The following is a 19,531-nucleotide window of genomic DNA, read 5'->3' as shown; positions in this document are numbered from 1 at the left end:
TTAATCAGAAATTCTCCACTTGTCAGCCCTGAGACTACCTTTGCTGCACGTGAAGTGTCCTAGTGCTCCACTATCAGCAGGGTTCAGTAAAGTCCCCAGGTGTGTACAGCCCCAAAGTGAAGTGAACTGTGGTTTCAGCAGTGGTGAAACACTAACTTCACCATGTACCAAAGAGCACTGCTGGCCTTGAGCTGCTCACACCCATTCAAAGGTGCTGGGCTTCCAGGTCTCCACAGGGCTCAGTGATTCAGTTACTGCTCTGCTTCTGCCAAGGGGAAAAAAAATCTGCAGACTTTGCTATGAGGTATTCTCTGTCTGACTGCTGGGAAGCATCTTTCACTGCAAAACAAGATGCCCAGGGCCCTCCTAAAACACTCACAGCTTATCAGCTCTGCTGTAAACAACAAGGAAGCCAGAATACAACAGCTAATAAATAATTATTACACAAAAATATTCATTAAAATGGTTTATAAAAAGCTCTTGGTAAGGGTGTAGATAATACTCATCAGGTGGAGATTTCCATCAAGGTGTATTAAAAAAGCACTGGTAAAAACGTGATGCTACATGTTACATCTCTAAAAGCACCCATCTGTGCCTGCAGACCAAGGCACTGCATGCTAAAACAAGCAGTCAAACCTCCCTGTAGACCCCAGCAGACCTCAGCCAGGCCCCTCCTCTACCAAGTCACTCCCAGGCAGTGCAGGCAGATGCTCGGTTTCGTTGTCTATCTGTCTCACCTGAAAACTCATCAGGCACCTTCAGTCTTTGGGATGGTGTCGCTTCACCTAACCCTAAACATTTGGGTGGTGCTAGCAAAGGATTTACATCCGATCACTCCTATTTAATCTTCTGTCACCAAGAGGAGATGAAGGCTGATGCACCCAAAGGAACACTGGGGAAATCAGTGGGATCTGGGCACCTCACTGCTGAGTGTTCCCTGGAAATAATATACCAATACCTAAATACATCCTAAACTGGCTTCCTCCCAGGGACACCTCCCAGGGACACGGGGGTCCTTCTCTGCTGCATGAGAACCAGCCTCTCTAGGGAACAACTTCAGCTTTTCCTTCCCCAAGCAAAATACCTGGATGACACCTGAGACTCCCTATGTCCTTCTTGACAGCCCACATAAATCAAATCAGCACTTCAAAAGCCTTCTTGGAGAACTGAAATTCCTCCAGACATGTGCAGCCCATGCAGCTCACACACAGGTCACCACTTCCAAAAAACAAAAGGAAAAAACCCCAGAGAATTCTTGGTTTTGTATGTTTCTTTCCTTTCACTTATTATACCTACTCTGAGCAGACAAAAGAATTTTGCACAGCAAGTTGGTGCTGACAGACAACCAGATTGCTGCTCCTAAGCACAGCACCCTACCTGTATTTTGCCTAGTTCTTGGCTTATCCTTTCCTAGGCTTTTACTGACAAGCACACATTCTCACATAGTGAAGGAGAAAGCAGCTCCTTTACTATGATCAGAATCTGGTCCAGACTGAGACAGACTGAAGGACAGTATGTTAACCTGACAGACAGACCCATCTTCAAAAACATCCCCTTGTTATGAAAGCAGCACACAAAATTAGGAGAACTGAAAGTATTTTTTAAAAAATACTTTGGTCATCTGTACTTTAGTCCTGGTTTCATTTCCGGGCTCTGATGAACTTCAAAGCTGCTACAAAGATTTCCTTTCACTGGGGAAAAAGTCTGCTGCAAAACAAACTATTGATCCTTTTTATCACTATTGCATAAAGTGTTTATTTAACATCCTAAAGTTCGGTAGCTTGAGAGTAGAGCATAGCAAAAAATAATTGAGAAGGCCAGTTGAGCCTTTTGTTCCTTCAAAGGTAGTAAGGTAACTGTGCAGAAAATGAAAATAAAAGCGAGAAAGAAAGGGGAAGGAGGAAGCCCAGAATTAAAATACCTCAATATTTGCTCCTTCCTGTTCCTTGGTCCTCAGCAGAGCAGATCTGCTGAACCTTTGCCTGCTGAGCTGAGGTTCCACAAAAATTTACTTTTCCCTCTGCCAAGACTGCATAATTTCTTTTTTTTTCCTCTCACTCTCCTCCTTCCCAAATTTTTGAGACATCACATCCTGGTGCAAAATCCCCTGGAGGAGGATGTCAAAACACCTCACTGGGGATCAGACAGCCTCCATGTCTCCTCCCTCCCTGGAGCTCACTCAGACACCTGACCAGTTGGGCTCTCCATGCTGCCAAAAATACTCCTGTTAAACTATAAATCTCCCACAAAAGCCTCATCCTGCCTTGCATCCTTATTTTGTGACAAAAACGTAAAAGCAATCTAACAATCAGCTGGGTTTCTCTGCCTCCTGAGCCCATCCCCAGGCACACTTTGGATGAGGTACAATCCAGCTGGTTCACATACACCGGGAGAAGACACAGCAGGGTCTGTTGGAGACCCCCCTGACACCTCTGCATGAAATGGAGCTGAATGTCACTTCCAGACAAACATTCCCATTTTCCAGCACCACCCCCCACGAGCCTGCTGTCCCAGCCCCGTTGCGCTCATTCAAACTGCACGCTTCCTGCACGGGACGGAAAGTGCCAAAACTCGCTTCCAGCCCAAAACACTGTGAGTAGAGCAGCTCAACACATCACTTTCCTGCGAAGGGATAAAAAATGCCCCTGCCCTGCCACAGGGCTTAATCCAGTCTCGGATACCAAGATAAACAACCCCGGCACAGCCGCAGCGGGCAAGTCCCCCCCGCCTGCTGCCAAGAAACACAATTTGTTATACAATCTGCAGCTGAGCACTCGTGGTCCCTCCAGCTACATCCCCAAAGCTTGGTGTGAAGCTCTTGTGTGGCTCAGACCACCACTGAGCCACCCACCGACCCCACCAGACAAGACTGTGCAACAGCACCTGTGCAGGCTGAGATGCAAACCCTTCCTCAGCACTAGGCTGAACAGTTTAATCTGTCTCTGTTCTATGACTGCAGGTCTAAAATCATGAGGAAAATCCATACACCTGGCCTGCTCCCGACATTTCTTCAGTTAATCGTGAAGTTTCCAGCCTTCCCATGAACTCCGGCTTTCCCTCTCCCAAAAGCTGTTAAATTGTGAAGTGGCACAGCAGGCAAAGGAAACACGCAATTTGCCTCTGACCTCCCGCCCTCCTGGGGTTGCAAGTCAGTTTAATCCAGAGGGACATTAAATATTCTCATCGGGAGATCCTTGCATGGAAGTGGTTCCTTTTCACTGCCAAGTGCCAGTGACAACCTCTAGCAGTGATCTGGACTCCTCACAGACCCAAGATTTAGGGAAGAACATGCCTACTGCCTGTTCTGCCATCTTCAGGATGCACCAATCCTTTCACTGCTGATGGGAACCAGCACCTGGGGGCAGAGGGAAATCCTGGCAACTTTGGGAAACCACCGCCCTCCCCATCCCCAAGCTACTACTCTCTTCCCTCAGCTCTGTACCCTTCTCTATGACGGCAGCCTATGCAGGCATGACTCCTCCGCAGGTTGGATGGCTGCCTTCCCGCCCACACGCGGTCGGGAAGCATCCTTGTAAGATACAGAGAAACAGGAGTATTTTCAAGAAAAGTTAAGTGTCTCCCTGCTGGCAATGAAGGGCACTTCAAAATATTCTGTTCCAGCTTCTTCCTAGCACTGCCCCCCCCCCCCCCCCCCCCCCCCCCCCCCCCCCCCCCCCCCCCCCCCCCCCCCCCCCCCCCCCCAAAAAAAAGCTGCTAAACTACCCTTGCTTTAAAATTAGAGGTAGGATTAAAGAAAAACATGTCGCAGGAGGAAGAGCTTTTAATCCCTGTGATAAATAAAAGTTAAATTAAGAAAAAAACTCTGCTCTGGGCAACTGATGGAACACAACCAATCAGATGTACAGGCAAATACAACCCTGCAGGTCTGAACTTTGCCGTGACACTTTGCCATGAGCCCTCCTCGTGCCGACAGGCGGACTGCCTCCTTCCTTACCAAAGTAATCGGCCTTTGGCCGAGCATCCATCTCCTGCTCCAGGCGCTGGGTCAGTGCCTCCAGCTTCAGCTCGGCCGCCGATGGCCCTTGCTCTGGCTGCGGAAGGAGGGTCTGGCAGGGCAGCTTCACCTTTGCTGTGCTGGAGCCATCCAGGTGCCCAGAGTCTGACCGTGGCCCGCTCACACCCTCCGGGAAAAGCATCTGCGGCGCGTTGGGAGCCACCATCCCTCGCGAGGCCAGGCGCGAGGAGCCGGGCTCAGGGTTCCCGCTGCTGCTGCCGCCGGGCCTGTGGTTCTGACCGTGGGCCACGAAGTGACCGGCCGGGCTGGGATAGGCGTGCTGGTATTCCACGCTGGGAGCAGCGGGTGCGGAGCCTGGCGGGAAGGACAGCGAGACACCCTGGTACCACGGCTGGTTGCCATCTCCTGCGGCTTTGGGACCGCAGGGCTCAGCGGAGCCTGAAAACCCTCGAGTGGGCTGCGCTGAGGGTGCCGAGAAGGATGAGGCCCTCTGCTGTGGCGGAGGCTCCTCTGGCCTCACCGAGGGTGCCGTGGGGGTCCCGGCGTTCGAGAAGGAGGAGGACCTCTGTCCGGCTGGCATCGGGTCACGGCCCCCGACACCTCGCCTGCTCTCGCCGCCGTTCTCCGGCCCGCCGCGGCAGGGCTGCGGGTCGCCGGGGCTCCCAGCCTGTTGCTCCCCGCGCCCCGCGCCAGGCTGTGAGCCCCCCACTCGGGGGATCCTGTCGGGCTCCGCTTCCCAGCCCCGGCGCCCAGCCTGGCTCCCCGGGGCCTCGGCACGTGCGCCGCTCTCTCCGAAGCCCCGCTCCCCTCCCTCGCAGGGCCTCGCTCGCGGCCCCTCGGCGGCGGGGGGCGGCTTCGAACCCCGCGCCGCCGGCGGGCTGCTACGGGGGGGGTGGAAGGCGGCAGCCCCTCCGTTCATCGCGGCCATCAGCATCTCCTCCTGCTGCTGCTGCTGCTGCTGCTGGAGGTGGATCTTGGCCATCTTGGTGGCGAACACCCGCCTGGTCTCCTCGAACTCGGGGTTGTTGCCGGCAGCTTTGTCCACCCGAAAGAGCCCGTCCTTGGAGGCCTCGTACATGTTGAGGTCCTCGATGAACTTGCTTGCTTCCAGACCTAGATCGTCGTACTTGTCCATCCTGCCCGGCGTAACGGGAAAACCCCTGCCTTTTTTATTTTCTTTTTCTTCTTCTTCTTCTTCTTCCTCCTCCTCCTCTTCCTCTTCTTCTTCCTTGTCTCCTCTTTCCCGCCGGGATCAAGGCAGCGCCGGCAGCGGCAGCCGCTCCGTCCCGCCGCGCGCCCGCCGCGCCCGTCCCCGCTGGGGGCGTGGCTGTGGGCGCGGAAGGGGGCGTGGCCTCACATGCCGCACACCCACCCACCCCCCCAACCACGCCCACCCAGCAGCGCGCACCACCCCGCGCCGCTCGTCCCCGCTCGGTGGCGGGCGCGCGCGGGCTCTGTCCGAGGAGGCGTCCCGCGGGATCCGGTGAGGCTCGGGAAGGGCTCGGGTCAGGCAGCAGGGCAGAGAAGGAAGGGGGTGCCCACGGTGGTTAAAAAGTCGCCCGGGTGATGCATGGAAGGCGTTTTTGCCTCGTCTCCCCGCTGTAAAATACACCTCTTTTTCAGCCTGCAGCCCGGAAACCTTCCTGAAGAAGCCTTGTGAAAAGTCACAGACGCTTGTCGGGAAAAAAAAACAAACCAGCCCTACTCCCCCATGAAAAACTGGGAGAAATCTCATACCATACCTATTGGAGCAATTAGTCTGCATAGTGGGAAATTGTATGAATTTTCTTGGTGTAGATAGACATTCGATGCTGGATAGTCATGTTTAAGTAAGCATGAATAGAGGACGCTGGATCATTGCAGAAGGATGACCCCTAGTCTGAAGAATAAAGGATATCCAAGGTAACATCAGCATCCCAGCCTTCCTGACACCTCTGGGAACCCCCCACCCTATTATCCAGCATCATACAAGTAACTGCAGCAAGACCAACTCCAGAGACATTTATATCAGGAAAGAAGCAGATCGATCATGACATCATAAAATTATTGTTGCTTTGGAGTTTGGTGGCATATATGTGATACATAGGGATTGGGCGAATCATGCGGTTCCCAGATGCTTGCAAGGATCTGTGTGTAAAACTGCATTTGGGGTGCCCCAATATGGCTGGGAGACTTTATGCCCATGATTAAAGGCTTACCCATGTGATTCTACACTTTACATCCCCACCTCCCTCATCTGTCAGCTAGGGCCAGTTGCAAAATTTCCATGGCAAAACACAGCTGGGGGTGCCCAGAGTTTGGGGGCCTGCAGCAGGAACTCTGTCAGGCTCCTGGGAGTGGCTGCTTGGTAGGGAGCTGTGGTACCTCTAAGTAAACTTACTGGTGCAGTTGATCCTATGGGCTCAGGCACGTGTCCTGCATTCACATAACCTCTTATTGTAATTCCCCCCCGGGCTCCAGGAGGGAGGGACAAATGTTAAGGAATGTGGAAATTCATTGCCTTTAATAATGGTGAATTGGGCTGTGGCCAAAACATGTCAGAAACAAAAAATAAATCTCCTCCCCTCTTTGACACATTACCTTACAAAAACACTCCTGAGAAACTGAGGCCAGACCTAAAATATCCTGCCTCTTCCTGTGAGAACTGGCCCAATGTGCTTAAAAATGATGGCACTGTGAGCCCCTGGGAAAGGTGCCTTGTCTTCTTTCAAGGCAACCTCAGAACTCGGGTGGTGTTTCCAAAGAGACTCCAAGCCAGAATGAGAGGCTGGAGGCTCATCCCTGCAGCAACAGCTTTATGCTGGAGCTTGAGCTGATAAACTGATGAACTTTGAACAGAAAAGTTGGCCCAGCCATAGCACAGCTTTAGGTAAGGGGGTTTGTGGTTTCTGGGGAAGACAGGGCAAAGCACAGCAGTGGAGCTTCCCCAGTCCTCAGGACCTGGAGAAGGGGGACCCCAGCACATATTGCTACTAACCATGGCCTGCCACTTTTTAAAGAGATTGATAATGTTGGAGCTTTTCACAGTATGAGGGAAACATCTCAACTATCAAGCAATCCCATCTATGAAACCTTTCCAAGCCCTCCTCTGCTGTGGGGATGAGGGAAGGAGGGATACCACAGCTCCCTCAGGCTGATCCCCACAAGCCCTATTTTACTTTGGGAGAAGCTGGGTGCCTGGGGGCTAAAACCCCATTTCGCACAAGCTCCACCAGTTCAGGAGGAGGGTTTAGCCTCCATCTGGATGCCCAACAACAAATCCCTGTCTGTGCCAGGGCTCTTTTGGCTGGAGTGGAAAGGGTTTGCTTCCCATTTTTGTGGCTGGGAGACGCCACTGTGGTCCCTATCAGCTGCTTCATGCTGAGGCCACTAGTCGCCAAGAGTAACTACCCCTTTTGTGGGTCTTGACCAGAACTGTCAAGTTTGAGGTTAAATTTCAGGGGGGGGCAATGAAAGCCAAAACAGTTTCAGTGTCTAAAGAGCATCCTCAGAAAGGACCCCTGGAAGTCTGTTTTTGGCAACATCCTGGGTTGACAAGGAGAACCACAGCAAGTGACTGAGGCATGAGATATCTCCTCCTCACTGCTGGCTTTAGGATGCTTTTGGAGATGGGTTTAGCTGAGATCCTTAACTTTCAGTTATGAGCACTTTTATCTAAAATGGGCAAGCTTCAGTGTTAAAACAGTAGGTAACAACAAAGTTGGTACTGAACCACATCTTGAGTTCATATTTGTATGGAGAATGACAGAAAGGAAACAGAGCATCAGGTAGATAAGGATGGGAGCGTGAGCCCCAACACTGCGTTACTCGCCGGAGGAATATGCAACGTGGACAAAGAGCAGTTGGAAAGGAAATTACATGTTGTGCACCTTCTTGCCTCCCTCTCCCCAAAGGATGTAAAGTTAATCATGGAAAGCCATGCTCCTATCCAGCACATCAGAGACTCAGACTTGTGTCTGAAAAAACATTTGGTGGAGCAGAAGGATTTAGGGAATAGATGTCTCTATTTTCAGCTTTCAACACACAAACCAAGGAAGAATCTAACTTCCATCAGATCATGTATTTTTTTTTTTTTTCCTTTCTCTTTTAGGGTCATACATATATTTTCTGCAGTTATTTTTTATCTAACATCTGTAAGTCCTTTTAAAGTCTGATCTGCAGGAGCTCACCACTCTGTGGAGGGAAGGAGTGGGGGGAAGCAGTCTTCTTGCCAAATGGCTGCTCTGGATGCTGCTGACCTTCACCAGCTATGTAAAGTACATTTCCTTCCTATGCCAAAGGATCAAATCAGCTGTCTGCAGAACAATGCTTACGCGGACGACGTGAAAAAGGCTGCTGAAGCCCTTTGGATAGGGAACCCCTCGCACTGGGCTTGGCCTCCTTCCAGGCTCTGCATGCATGAGCAGACACTTTGATGGCAAGCGCCTTCGAGGGGGGATCACAGCCAAGCGATTCAAAGGCATTTTGGAGTTGAATTTGCAACGCTTTCAGTGGATGTTAGGCAGCAAGATAGCTTTGAAGTTTCCTGCTCAGATTTATTCTTTCTGCAAGATTTGGGCTAGGGGTATTCCCAAGTGAGCAGATGATTAACTTGAACTTTCTGCTAGACTGGAGATGTAATACTACACTGACTTGCAGACCCTTCTGCTGTGATTAGATATGGTCCGACATGTTTATAGTTCCTGTGACTTTTACAGCCCATGCCTATTAAGAAATTAAGGGGTCTACGATTGCTGTTGTAGCACAGGACCAAAAATCTATGTGCCAGTTTGAATTAACTTATTCTAAACCCTACTACCTCTCGAAGAGAAAAAGAAATGAAACATTGCTCATTTAATCTGTTTTTGTTCCTGTGGGCAAGGCTTACACACTGCATTTATTCATGCAAAATAACGCTGACAGCTTGTAGCTCAGCCCCGCTCCACGTGGCCATCTCAGCTGCCCGTGGGGTGGAGGGAGGCAGTGATGTGGGGAGAAGCAGCCCCGAGTGGTGCTGCCAGCTTTTGGCACCTCACCGCAGCCTTGCGCTGGGGCAGCGCGGCGCTCCGGGGCCGGCGGGCCGGGCAAAGCTCCGCCTGCCCGGCTAAACAGGGAAGTGGCGAGTGAGAGCAGGAAGGGGATCATCTCTCTTTATTTCTTGCTGCCACGTTGGTGTCTGGGCTCACATTGCAGAGAGATGGAGAAAATGTGAAGAAATTCTTCACCACAAGTTCACAAGTTTCTCTCCCCGCCTCTCCCCCACACCCCTCCCGCCCCGGATCATTTCTCTATCTGGGAGAAAACGCCCTTATATTTTAAAGCATGACAACAGCCCGCGGCTGTATAGTTTATGGAAAAACATGATTAGGAGGAGTCTGGGTGCCAATTTGTAGCCAGATCTCTCTCCAAAAGCAAGTATTGCATATTCACACTGCCTATTTGCAAGCAAACGAGTGTGAGCACAGGAGGTTGGCTGTGGACATGCCCAGGGCTGGTCCCCAGTACCTGTGTCTCTCCCGGGCCATGGCTGTCCCAGGTAGGTCATTTCCCGCAGGACCACACACACCACTCTGCAGTACCCGAGACATGTGCTCTGGTGTTTTAGCAAGAAAGTAATAAAGGCTTAAGTGCTAGAGTATAAACAGAGTCAGCAATTTATAAGGCAGAGGTATTTCCAGCATAGAGCCTGGCTTGGTTCTTGCAGGAGCAAATGTGTTTCTCAGCTTCTTGCAAGGCAGTGCAACAGCATCTCTGAATTTTTGACTGAATTTTTGCAGGGGGGCAGCTTTCCTTGGTGGACTTTCCTTGCAGCTTTCTAATAGAGGTTTTCATTGAATGTGCCATTTATCTGCACCTGCCAGATGCTTTATACTAGGAATGGATGAAGCAAGGTGACTGCAGAGGTGAGTCCAAGGGCTGCTGTGTGTGAGAAGGGAAGGCAGGGCTCAAGCCGGGGGCCAGCTGCGGGATGGGACACTGCAGAGGTGGGGAGGCCAAACCTCAGCCTCCGCCTTCCAGAAGGTTTTCAGGAAGGCAGCAGGGCAGGGCAGGGACATGTTGTTCCTCCTCAGGGCTGCCCCAGGGGCCCCTGCATTCCTTCAGGAGGCCAGCCCTGCCTGCAGCCGGCTCTGGCAGCCCTGCCAGCTCTCAGCACATTGAATCCCCAAGCTGCAGGGGCAGCCTGGGGACTGGGGGCAGCGCAGGTGCCCACCACTCAGCCTGGGTTGGTACATCCCATGCCCTTGGGATCAGGGCAGAAATGGATCCAGACTTGGATGTTTTGCTCCTCTTGTGGTACAAGTGTCTACCACAGAGCATTATCTCTGCAGGGAATTATGCTAAGAGTACTAACTAACACTAATTTAATTAACACTAACCGCAGAGAGAGGCCAGGGCAGTATGGGGACACCTTTCCACACTGCCTTTCAGGAGACGTACAGATGCTTCACGGACGGGGTTTCAGGATCATGTTCCTTCTTAAATAGCTGCACTTGCAGCATCGATTCAGTGGGGATGCTGTGGACCCTGCCTACAGGTGGGTAAACTGAGGCAGGGAGGGTTACCTGGCAGGCCACACCTTGGGAAGGTTAGAGGAGCCATGGGGAATCACCAAGATCCCGAACAGGAACCCAGGAAGCAGCAGAGAGAGAAGCTGCAGACCCCTGAGATGCAGCAGCTCAGTCTCCATGAGGAAGGCCAGAGCTGGGTGCCAGGCACCCGGCTGCTGCTCCAGGGCAGACAAGACCCTTTACCTTCCTCTCCTCAGTTTCTCCAGGTGCCATCAGCAGTGTTGGAGTCACTGGTCTTCCTTAGCTGTCACTCCCTGGGTCAGAACGCTTCCTTTCAGTGGCTGTGGATTTGCACTAGACTGATGCAGACAGCTCTGTTGGCTTTCCTACCCCTGCTCAAAAGAATGTGGAATAGTTTGTTTTCTCCATTTTCTACTGAAAAGAGCCTTTTATCAGAACAAGAGCTTGCCTGGAGAATTTTCCAGCTCTGTTTCCCTGCCTCTTTATCAGTGCATTAACACAAACAGCACCGTGACCTTTTTAACCAACATACGTGGCCTCCAGTAATGCTGTGCTGGAAGCACTCCACAGGTCAGACGACATCCTGCCATCAGTCACTGGCCTCACGTGGTTTGCTGGACTTCGAGAGGATTTCCCAGATGCAGTCAGTGCATCCACTCAGTTCTTCCGTGCATGTCCTAGGAGAAGCTCTCTGACTAACAGATGTTTTTAAATGCTCTTTCACATGGGAAAATTGGGAATTATATGTTTTTGTTGCACCCTTGCTATTTCATCCAGCCACGCGGCTCTCCAGGGATGGAGACGTACTTAAGAAAAATATTCACTTCTGAAAGCTTCTACACATCTTTTTCACAGTACTTCCTTGGCTTAACCAGCCCAGCAATGTACACTTGTATTTCTGCTTCGCAGCAATTAGTAAGATTTGCTAATTACACTGCTATGTGCTTAAAGACAATTGATTTCCCTTTGTAGCAGAAAACAATTTCCTGTTATGCCAATTCTCTTAATCTTCATCAGAAACAAACCCAGGCTGCCATTGCCAGTGATGTGTCATGTTCTTTTATTAAATCACTCTCTTTTGTACGCCAGTTATGTGTCCTGTGTTTATTATTCCTGATCACTGGATTGGATCACCTACAGCTGTTATGACTTGTACGTATTTTGCTTCACGTATTGTTGGCACAAGCAGAGTTATTGAAAAGCAACTCTCTTTGCTCAGCAGCTTGCATTTCCTTTGGCAGTGGGACGTGGGTATAGGGACAGCCCTGGACCTTTTACGCTTCATTTTGGCACGTGTAAAAAACTACTGGCAGATGAGGAAGTTCAGAGCCTTATATGTGAGTGTGGGCCACCCCCTTGCAGCCAGCCCCGAGAGCACACACAAAACACACATTTCTGCTCACGTAAATGCACGCCTTCTGTTTAGAGTTATATTGAAGGAGACCAGGCTCCTCAAATAAAAGAATTTTTTATGCCCAGGCTAAGCACCACTAGTGAAAGCAAAGTGTCAATATTCAATTCATTGTACTTAAGCCTGTCCTATTTACACATTCCTTTGCTTAGTGAGAAACTCAGCAGCTCAGGAGAGAAAGCAAATTGGTGTGGCGCAGGCAGATGAGCATGCAAGGAAATGTCCTGGATAACTTTGTATGGAAGATAGTGCTGGATGGCAACTCCCCAGGGCTTAAAACCAGACCTGAAGTTTTCCAACCCAAAGTTTACCTGAGTGAGAGAAGTGCCACGAGTTACACAGAGGTTGTGTGTGACTCCAGGCCTCCTGGGACAGGCAGAGTTAGTGCACTGAAGACTGCCTTGTGATACCGGAAAGTCACATTATTCAGGAAAGGGAAAAAAATTCCCACCTTTCCTCCACATGTCAAGCAAGATCTCTTTTATCATCTGGACTGCAGATGAGAGCTCTGATCCTCTCCCCTCCTGCACAAAGATAATGCTTCAGTTCAGTTCTTTTCCTGCTAGGGCTGGGAGATGCTTAAAACTCCCTCTGATCTACTGTGATCAGCTTCATCCTTCTTCTTAGAGATATAAACCCCATTTCCATGAAAAAAATCCCAAAACTAACAATGGTGTAGTTCCAGCAACATTTTTTAAGGTCAAAAAATGGACCGATAGTATGTATATTCACCACTCAGGTTCCTTGGTGATAGACCTGGTTTAACATTGAACACTTGTTCAGTATTTTGTATCAGTCCTTTGATACAAAATCACCTCAGATCATTGAAGGAAAGGACTGGTGAAACACGGAAGCAGAAAAAGCATCCAGCGAAGCCAGATATGTACTCTTCCAAGTGGGTAAATATACATGAATAAAACCAATCCCATCTCTGTAAACTGGAANGGTAAATATACATGAATAAAACAAATCCCATCTCTGTAAACTGGAGTAAGTATTGCAAAACTACAAAAAATCCCCAAAAAACAACAACCCACCAACCAAACAATCAGCCCCAATTACTTCTTCATTTATAGCAAGCTTTTAGAAATATCTCCCATTTCATCATCCCAAACCTCCCTAGGAAGGAGCAACCAGCAATGCACTAGTTAACATTCTTTCTAGTGCATGTTGATTGTGAAAGGTTTAGAGAATAGGAATAGCTTTCTGTGAGGCTTTACACAGAAGGAGAGACAAAGAGGAGAGACTGTATGACCTGCCTTATCTGTGGAAATTCTCCCTCCAGAAGAAACAAGCAGGCTTTACAAAGTCAGATCTGAAAATGCCATTATTAACCCGATGTCAGTTCTGGGGCATGACTTTAGTCTGGTAAGAGAGCACACAGACTTTATTTTGCACCAAATCTCCATGTTTGGGTTCTGATAAAGGTCATGGAAATAAATATACATGCTTGTCCAGCAATACTCCTGTACAGGGTTTTTTCAAGGCACAGGTGGAACAAGCTGACTAGATATCTGTCTTAGCTAGTGACCTAACCTGTAACAGTGTCCTTTAACGTGATGTAAGAAGACCTCTTGCCTTGCTGCAAAGCACCATGGGTGTGTCTATGTCACCTCAGTTGTCACCCACACCAAATAACACATTTTTCTATACAGTGGTGTCTTCCACCACATTTCAGTGCGGGGTGATGCACTCATCACCCCAGCATCTGAGATCCTTTCTCATGAAATCAATGACATTGGAAAAGTAGTTGGTGACCTTTCAGGACCTTCCCAGTTTTTATTTTTGTGGAATCAATGCTTGAGGGCTGGATTTTTCTGAAGTTTAGTCACATGAACAATTTTGGGGAAGAAAGTGTGGCAATATTCTTTAAATTTGACATTACTTAAAATAGAAATTCAATATAGACTGGATCAATGCAACAGCCAATCTCCTATCCCTCAGAGGGACAGGATGCTGAAGATGCCCCTTCTGTGTCATGGATCTGTTTCTTGAAGCAGCTTGTCCTGGGTCTATCCTTTTTAAGGTGTGTGAATGCAGTGCAATTTGACTGATCACCTGCCAGCACCCTTCCTTTTCACTTCTCAAGTGTCCCCTGCCCAGATTTAAAACTCCAGCACTACTTACCCACTGAGCTCTCCAAGGCGTTACAGTCTATATATACCACCTTCAGCATAAAGATGCCTCTCTTCTGTGGCACAAATAACAACTGCCACATAAATGAGACTTCCATGTTGAGTTATTTTACAAGAAAAGGCTTAGTAACTGGCTGCAGCCTGTATATCGTTATCAGTTCCATCTAGGCACAGACTGAACCTGTGAGTCACAATTACTGTAAGACAAACGGTAACTTGTGCTTTAGAGCAGGTCAGTCTTGTAAGAAATGTCAGTGGCTGCCAGCACAACAGCAAAGCTCTGCAGCTGGCACCCCTGCCATCCTTCAAACATACACTTAGCAGGGGATTAGGCTCTGTCACACTGTCTGCATCATCTCTCTCACTCACTCACTCTTTCACGACCTTTTTTGTATTCTCTAGACCACACTGAATTACAACTTACTGTAAACACACTGGTGGGACTTCTGACCTTACACTTTTTGTGAGTCTGCTGTTCACTACCTTTCCTTTTTTAGCCTGTAGAAATCCAGTCCCTATTTTGATTTTTGCCTGAATCACCAAGTGACATCTACAATTCACTTCCTCAGGCAAGAGCAAATACCCTCAAGTGCTAACAGCAATAAACACTGTGGGCTGCTGCCTGGCCCTGCAGTGACTGCAGCTTTTGTTTAAAGGCACCACAGGGTTCCTGGCTTACAACATCTTTCTTCATCCTTAAAAATTTAAAAAGTTTTTATTTACATCAAACATGTCACCTTTCCCCCAAAGAAAATCTCTGTTAAAATGGTTCCACAGGGTGTGTTAAACCTTTTACATAAATTAAAAAAGAAAAAAAAAAAGAAGCAGGACCACAGATTTTACTTTAAAGGATCTCTTTTATAGTCCTTTTAGTGGCTTCTGAACAGGAGTTTTATGAATTTATAACAACATATATGTCAGGCAGACACTGGAATTCAAATTATTTTAACTCCAACTAAAGGCCTGTGTTTGAATGTCTGAATGCATTCCTTTGTGGCTCAGATTTCTAGAGTCTTAAAACTGCAGACTGTATCTTCATTATAAATATTCCATTTCTTAGCCATTCTGGTATCAAAGGACTGCTGAAGAGAAAACCTGCACAAGTGTGGTCCAGGAGCAAGCAGAAGTCAGACGAGTTTTGTTGCAAAGGTAGGGATGTGTACAGCCAAACATGTTTGCTAAGCCTGGCATCTCAGTTATGCATCTGGATATTTGGTACCAAAAATGCATAAACCCCAAATGAGTATTGGCATTGCTTAACTAGTGCCCACATGGCAATGTGATCTGTCTTGGGCCTAGCTGCTGAGGATCTATGAGACTTATTTACTGTTATGTAGGATATTTTTCTTGGTTTCCTTTCAATTCAATACAGAGTAGATGCCTGCTGGGCTGGAAGGTTACTGCAGACCTCTGTATTTGCCTCACTGGTTGTTACTGCTGATTTCTTAACTGTCAGAGTGGCTCACAAATGGCTGGCTTATTGGACTAGTTAGTTGAATGACTGTTAAAGAAAAAAGGTTCTTTCACAATGAACCCTGCAATTGTTTCCTTGGAAACTCTTTTTCAAGCATTTGCTGAACACAATAAATATTTCCATGTGGATATAACAGCAATGCAGCGTACAAATAACCTGTTTGGAATCTGGCATGAGAATGGCTTTATGATTTATGAATGTCTGATTGATTTTTAGAAACATGGTGGCTATTTTCACTTAATGAACCCCTCAGAAAAAAAAATAAAAAAGAAATAATTTCAATTCAAGTTTTACAATCTAGGCACTACAAGATCCAATAGAGCCAAAAAGCACCTTGTCTGCCTTCCCCACTTCTGCATTTCTAGCAGCTGACAGATCCCTCTCTTGAATGCCCTGAAAGTCTCTGAGATGGCTCACTTGTAGGAAGTAACTTCCATCCTGTTCCATGCAAAAACAACCATCAGTACTTTGCTAAAGTTGCACATTTCATGCATGTGCCAACACAAATACATCAGCTAGGAAGGAGAACCCTGGCTAAGGCAGGGCTTGGCTAAATTACCTGACCTTTTTCTTGGCTTGGCTCTGAAATGTATGTGAAATATATCAAACCACCCCATTCTGGCTACCTGCTGTGCCCAAGGCCATTGGTCAGCGCAAAGAAATTATTATTTAAATTAACACTCTGTAGTGTTTTGTAGTGTTTCCTTAAAACTTTAAATGCTAGTTAATGGTAGGGTACCCAAACATGATACAGGGAGCAAAGCACACCTAACATTTGGGGTAGCACATACTCAGGACAGTAGTTTGGCCCTGGAATCATATTTATGCATCTGCAATTAGCCAAGCCAACTTTCCAACAGGATATATTCCCGAGGGTAACACCAAGCCCCATGTGCTTTCTTCAGTTACATTCTGTTACAATTGTTTAGTTCTTCTGAGCTTCCTTCTCTTCCTCCCAAAGAACATGGACAGGCAGCATCTTGAGCGTGACTCCATAAGAAACTTTAATTCTGCATATTTCTCCACATTAAAAGGAAGATTAGCAACAAACTGATTTCAATAAGATTTCTTTCCCACCTTTACATGAAGTGAAATAACCGTAACTGCTGTTTTTTCATTGGTTTCCACCTCAAAAGATTCCAGTTCCCTTTTACAGCCCAGCAGAGCCTTTACTATTCTTGCACTAAGAAGTTGATAAGGGCAGTTCTTGGAGAAAGAAAGGCCTTTTTAATGGCTCGTCCCTGGAGATGCTTCACTCCAAGTTCACTTTGAAGAATGAGCTCGTGGACTTCTTCAAAATTGCGAGCTGCTTGCTGAGGCACAAAAACTTTGCCACAAGCTTTGTTATTGATCTGAAAAAGAGACAAGAAAACAAGAAAAAAAAAGTTTAACTAGACTATTTCCTACAATTTCATTTCCTGTATCCAATCCATCATTTTACAAAAGGAAAAGGAGAAAGTGGAATAGTCTCTTTTCTCAAACTCACACTTTCTAAGTAGAGGATAAAATTCTTCCTATCTCCTGTCCACCGTAAGATAAAACTCTGACTCATGGTACTCAAAAACATTTGGAGAAGTGGTCACAGGAAGTCTCAGTTTTGAAGACAGCAAGCAGCACGTGACTGTGCAATGCAGTGATCTTTTAATTTTAAAAACGTGACAGTCACATAAGCTGCATAAAATGTCTGGTGGGAATCTTGGTTTGTACATAGTTCTGGACAGCAATTTGGATTCTTTACAGCTAAGCAATGTCTTGCAGAGATTCAAATGGAAGATTTATTATTTTTAGAAAAATAGGCTTTAACTTATGTATGTTGCACTCATTGTTATATGTTGCACTCAACCCATGGTTCATTAATCCAACACTGACCACAAAGATGTCAGCTACTCACTAAGTAACATTTTCCTGTTTATGGTTGGTTTTCAGAGCAGTTTCCACGCTGGTTTTGCTTCAGTGGGGCAGAATTGTGTAAGTAAAGCAGAGTAAGTCCTTTGGTGGGAATCGCCTTAATTTATAAAATGGTTTTATAAATTATTTCTGTCACTCAGTAAGAGTAGATAATGGAAACAGACTACACAGCCTGAGTACCTTTCTGGAGCTGGAATAAAATTAATTATTACAAAAGCTTTCAGATTTATATGGAATATTTTCAGTGGCTTAATAAGAAGAATGCCGATCACACATTTTAGAAAATGAAATAATTTGTATTTTTTTAATGCCATTAATCACATTACTTGCATAATAATCTGTGTAGGTACTGCAGATCTCTGACCCCTAGGCACCATTTCAAGGAGATTTCAATCTTCTAGAAGAAGCACATTGCTTCATGCAGTTTGGACATAAAAATGGACACGACTTTGTTTTCATCTGGATTTTATCCAGGATATCTGTATGCAACATATGACAAATGAGAAAGACCTAGTTCACTTATCTAGTGTATTGCATTGTGTAGTGTATTGTATACCTAGTTTGTATTTTGTTTGTATTTTATTTTATTGAAAATAAAATAATCTGTGCAATTCTCTGAGAGAGGAACTTAGGACAGATTTTTAAGGAACAAGATGAAGTCTCAAATGCAGCAAAGATGAGCGACTTCTGTTTTTTTGACTAGACTTGAGAATAATTTGAAGTGATAATGCCAGTAGGCTTTTAACTACTCCTACATGCATTCATAATGTGGCATCATAAAAGGCTGTCTGTGTTAAACTTTGCCTTTAGCACCTGGTGTAAAATAAAATCCTTGAAAAACACATAGGAGCTAATTTTTAAAGCTTTTCTGAAAAATAAATACAAGCAGTTCTTTTTGACAGGACACTTCAGAGAAGAAATGCATTCCACAGGAAAAGGAAAACAGTAAAATCCAAACAGATACAGTTTTAGAGGGAATATAAAGCAAGCTTCTCAGCTTGCTGCTAGGACACGCAGCCTGCAGTTCAAAGCTATGCCTGCCTAGTTAAAATGTCATTCACTGTCCTCCATCATGCAAATTAATATGTCCCAGTGGATGGATGTTGGCAGGGGGAAATTTTCCACAACTAGCTTATTTGGTGCTGTTCTCAACAGAAGAGCCAAGTGGTCTAAATCAACTTGGTAAATAAATGACTGCTAGAGGTTGTGTTTTCCTAGAAAGGTCGAGAAGCCTGGGCGACCTGGCACTGTGTACCTTCCCACAGCACATCTCCACCTTCCCACAGCATGTCTCCTGATCTTCCCACACTACACTCTGGGACCAAAGCTCTTATCAAACAGCAGACTGCTTATGGCTGCACCATGTGTTTGAGCATGGCTTTCATTATATGGTAGGCATCATGAAGCATTTTAACACTATTCTTAAAGCAGGCAGCTGCAGATTTCATCACATGCTGTGTCTAACAAGCATCCTATTCACATATCCTTTTAGTCCAGGGCTTAGGTTCTCAGCAGGAGAAATACCTTCTGCTGTTCCTCCATCTCTGTCTTTATCTCACTAGACCAGAATAACCCCTGACATTTCCAGGTAAAAGTGCCAGCACAAGAAAATTGGGTGCTGGCAGCCTTGTTTCTCTGAAAGATCATGGCAAACTGCATGAGAAGAAATACATGAGTCTTGGGTCTTTTCTTTCCCCAGGGAAAGAAGCTGTTTTTTCTTCTCTTCCCTTTTATTTTTTTTTTTTTTATATTCAACATTTTATACTATGCCAGATCTACAGGGAGCTAGTGTTAACTACAGAAGTTATAAAATTTGAAATGAAATCACAAAAGACTGAAAAATAAGCACCTTGAGGCTGCAGAGAGGAATTTTTAATTCAACCCAAATATTTTTTTACCATTGATGCATAATCCTTCTGAAAAGTTAGAAAGAAAATAAATATCTGTGCACTGTTAGGCCTCCCTCATATGCCAAAGCAAAGGAAAATGACACCAACTTTCTTTTTTAATTTATAAAAACATCAGTTATAAGACCACATCTGCTAACAGTTCTGCACCACCCAGAAAATGTGAGGAATGTTAGTCAGAAATGTGTTTATAGGATGAAATGCACACTAC

At 46.6% G+C, this 19,531-nt stretch overlaps 2 protein-coding genes across 3 annotated transcripts in view; both read right to left on the bottom strand.

The window, feature by feature from the left end:
• The window catches only part of LIMD1 (LIM domains containing 1), a 33,362-nt gene extending 28,088 nt beyond the window's left edge, over positions 1-5,274 (bottom strand). Inside the window, exon 1 of the mRNA XM_015619525.3 lies at positions 3,956-5,274. Within this exon, the coding sequence (XP_015475011.1) occupies positions 3,956-5,111 (1,156 nt within the window). The 5' untranslated portion in view covers positions 5,112-5,274. The remainder of the gene's footprint in view (positions 1-3,955) is intronic.
• An 11,211-nt stretch (positions 5,275-16,485) lies between these two features.
• Positions 16,486-19,531, bottom strand: part of LARS2 (leucyl-tRNA synthetase 2, mitochondrial) — an 83,721-nt gene continuing 80,675 nt past the window's right edge. For both annotated transcript variants that reach the window (XM_015617628.1, XM_015617629.2), the window contains exon 21: positions 16,486-16,857. In XM_015617628.1, the coding sequence (XP_015473114.1) occupies positions 16,678-16,857 (180 nt within the window). In that variant the 3' untranslated portion in view covers positions 16,486-16,677. The remainder of the gene's footprint in view (positions 16,858-19,531) is intronic.

This window comes from Parus major, chromosome 2, assembly GCF_001522545.3.
Source record: "Parus major isolate Abel chromosome 2, Parus_major1.1, whole genome shotgun sequence".
NCBI lineage: Eukaryota > Metazoa > Chordata > Aves > Passeriformes > Paridae > Parus > Parus major.
This window is presented reverse-complemented; position numbering and strand designations above follow the sequence as displayed.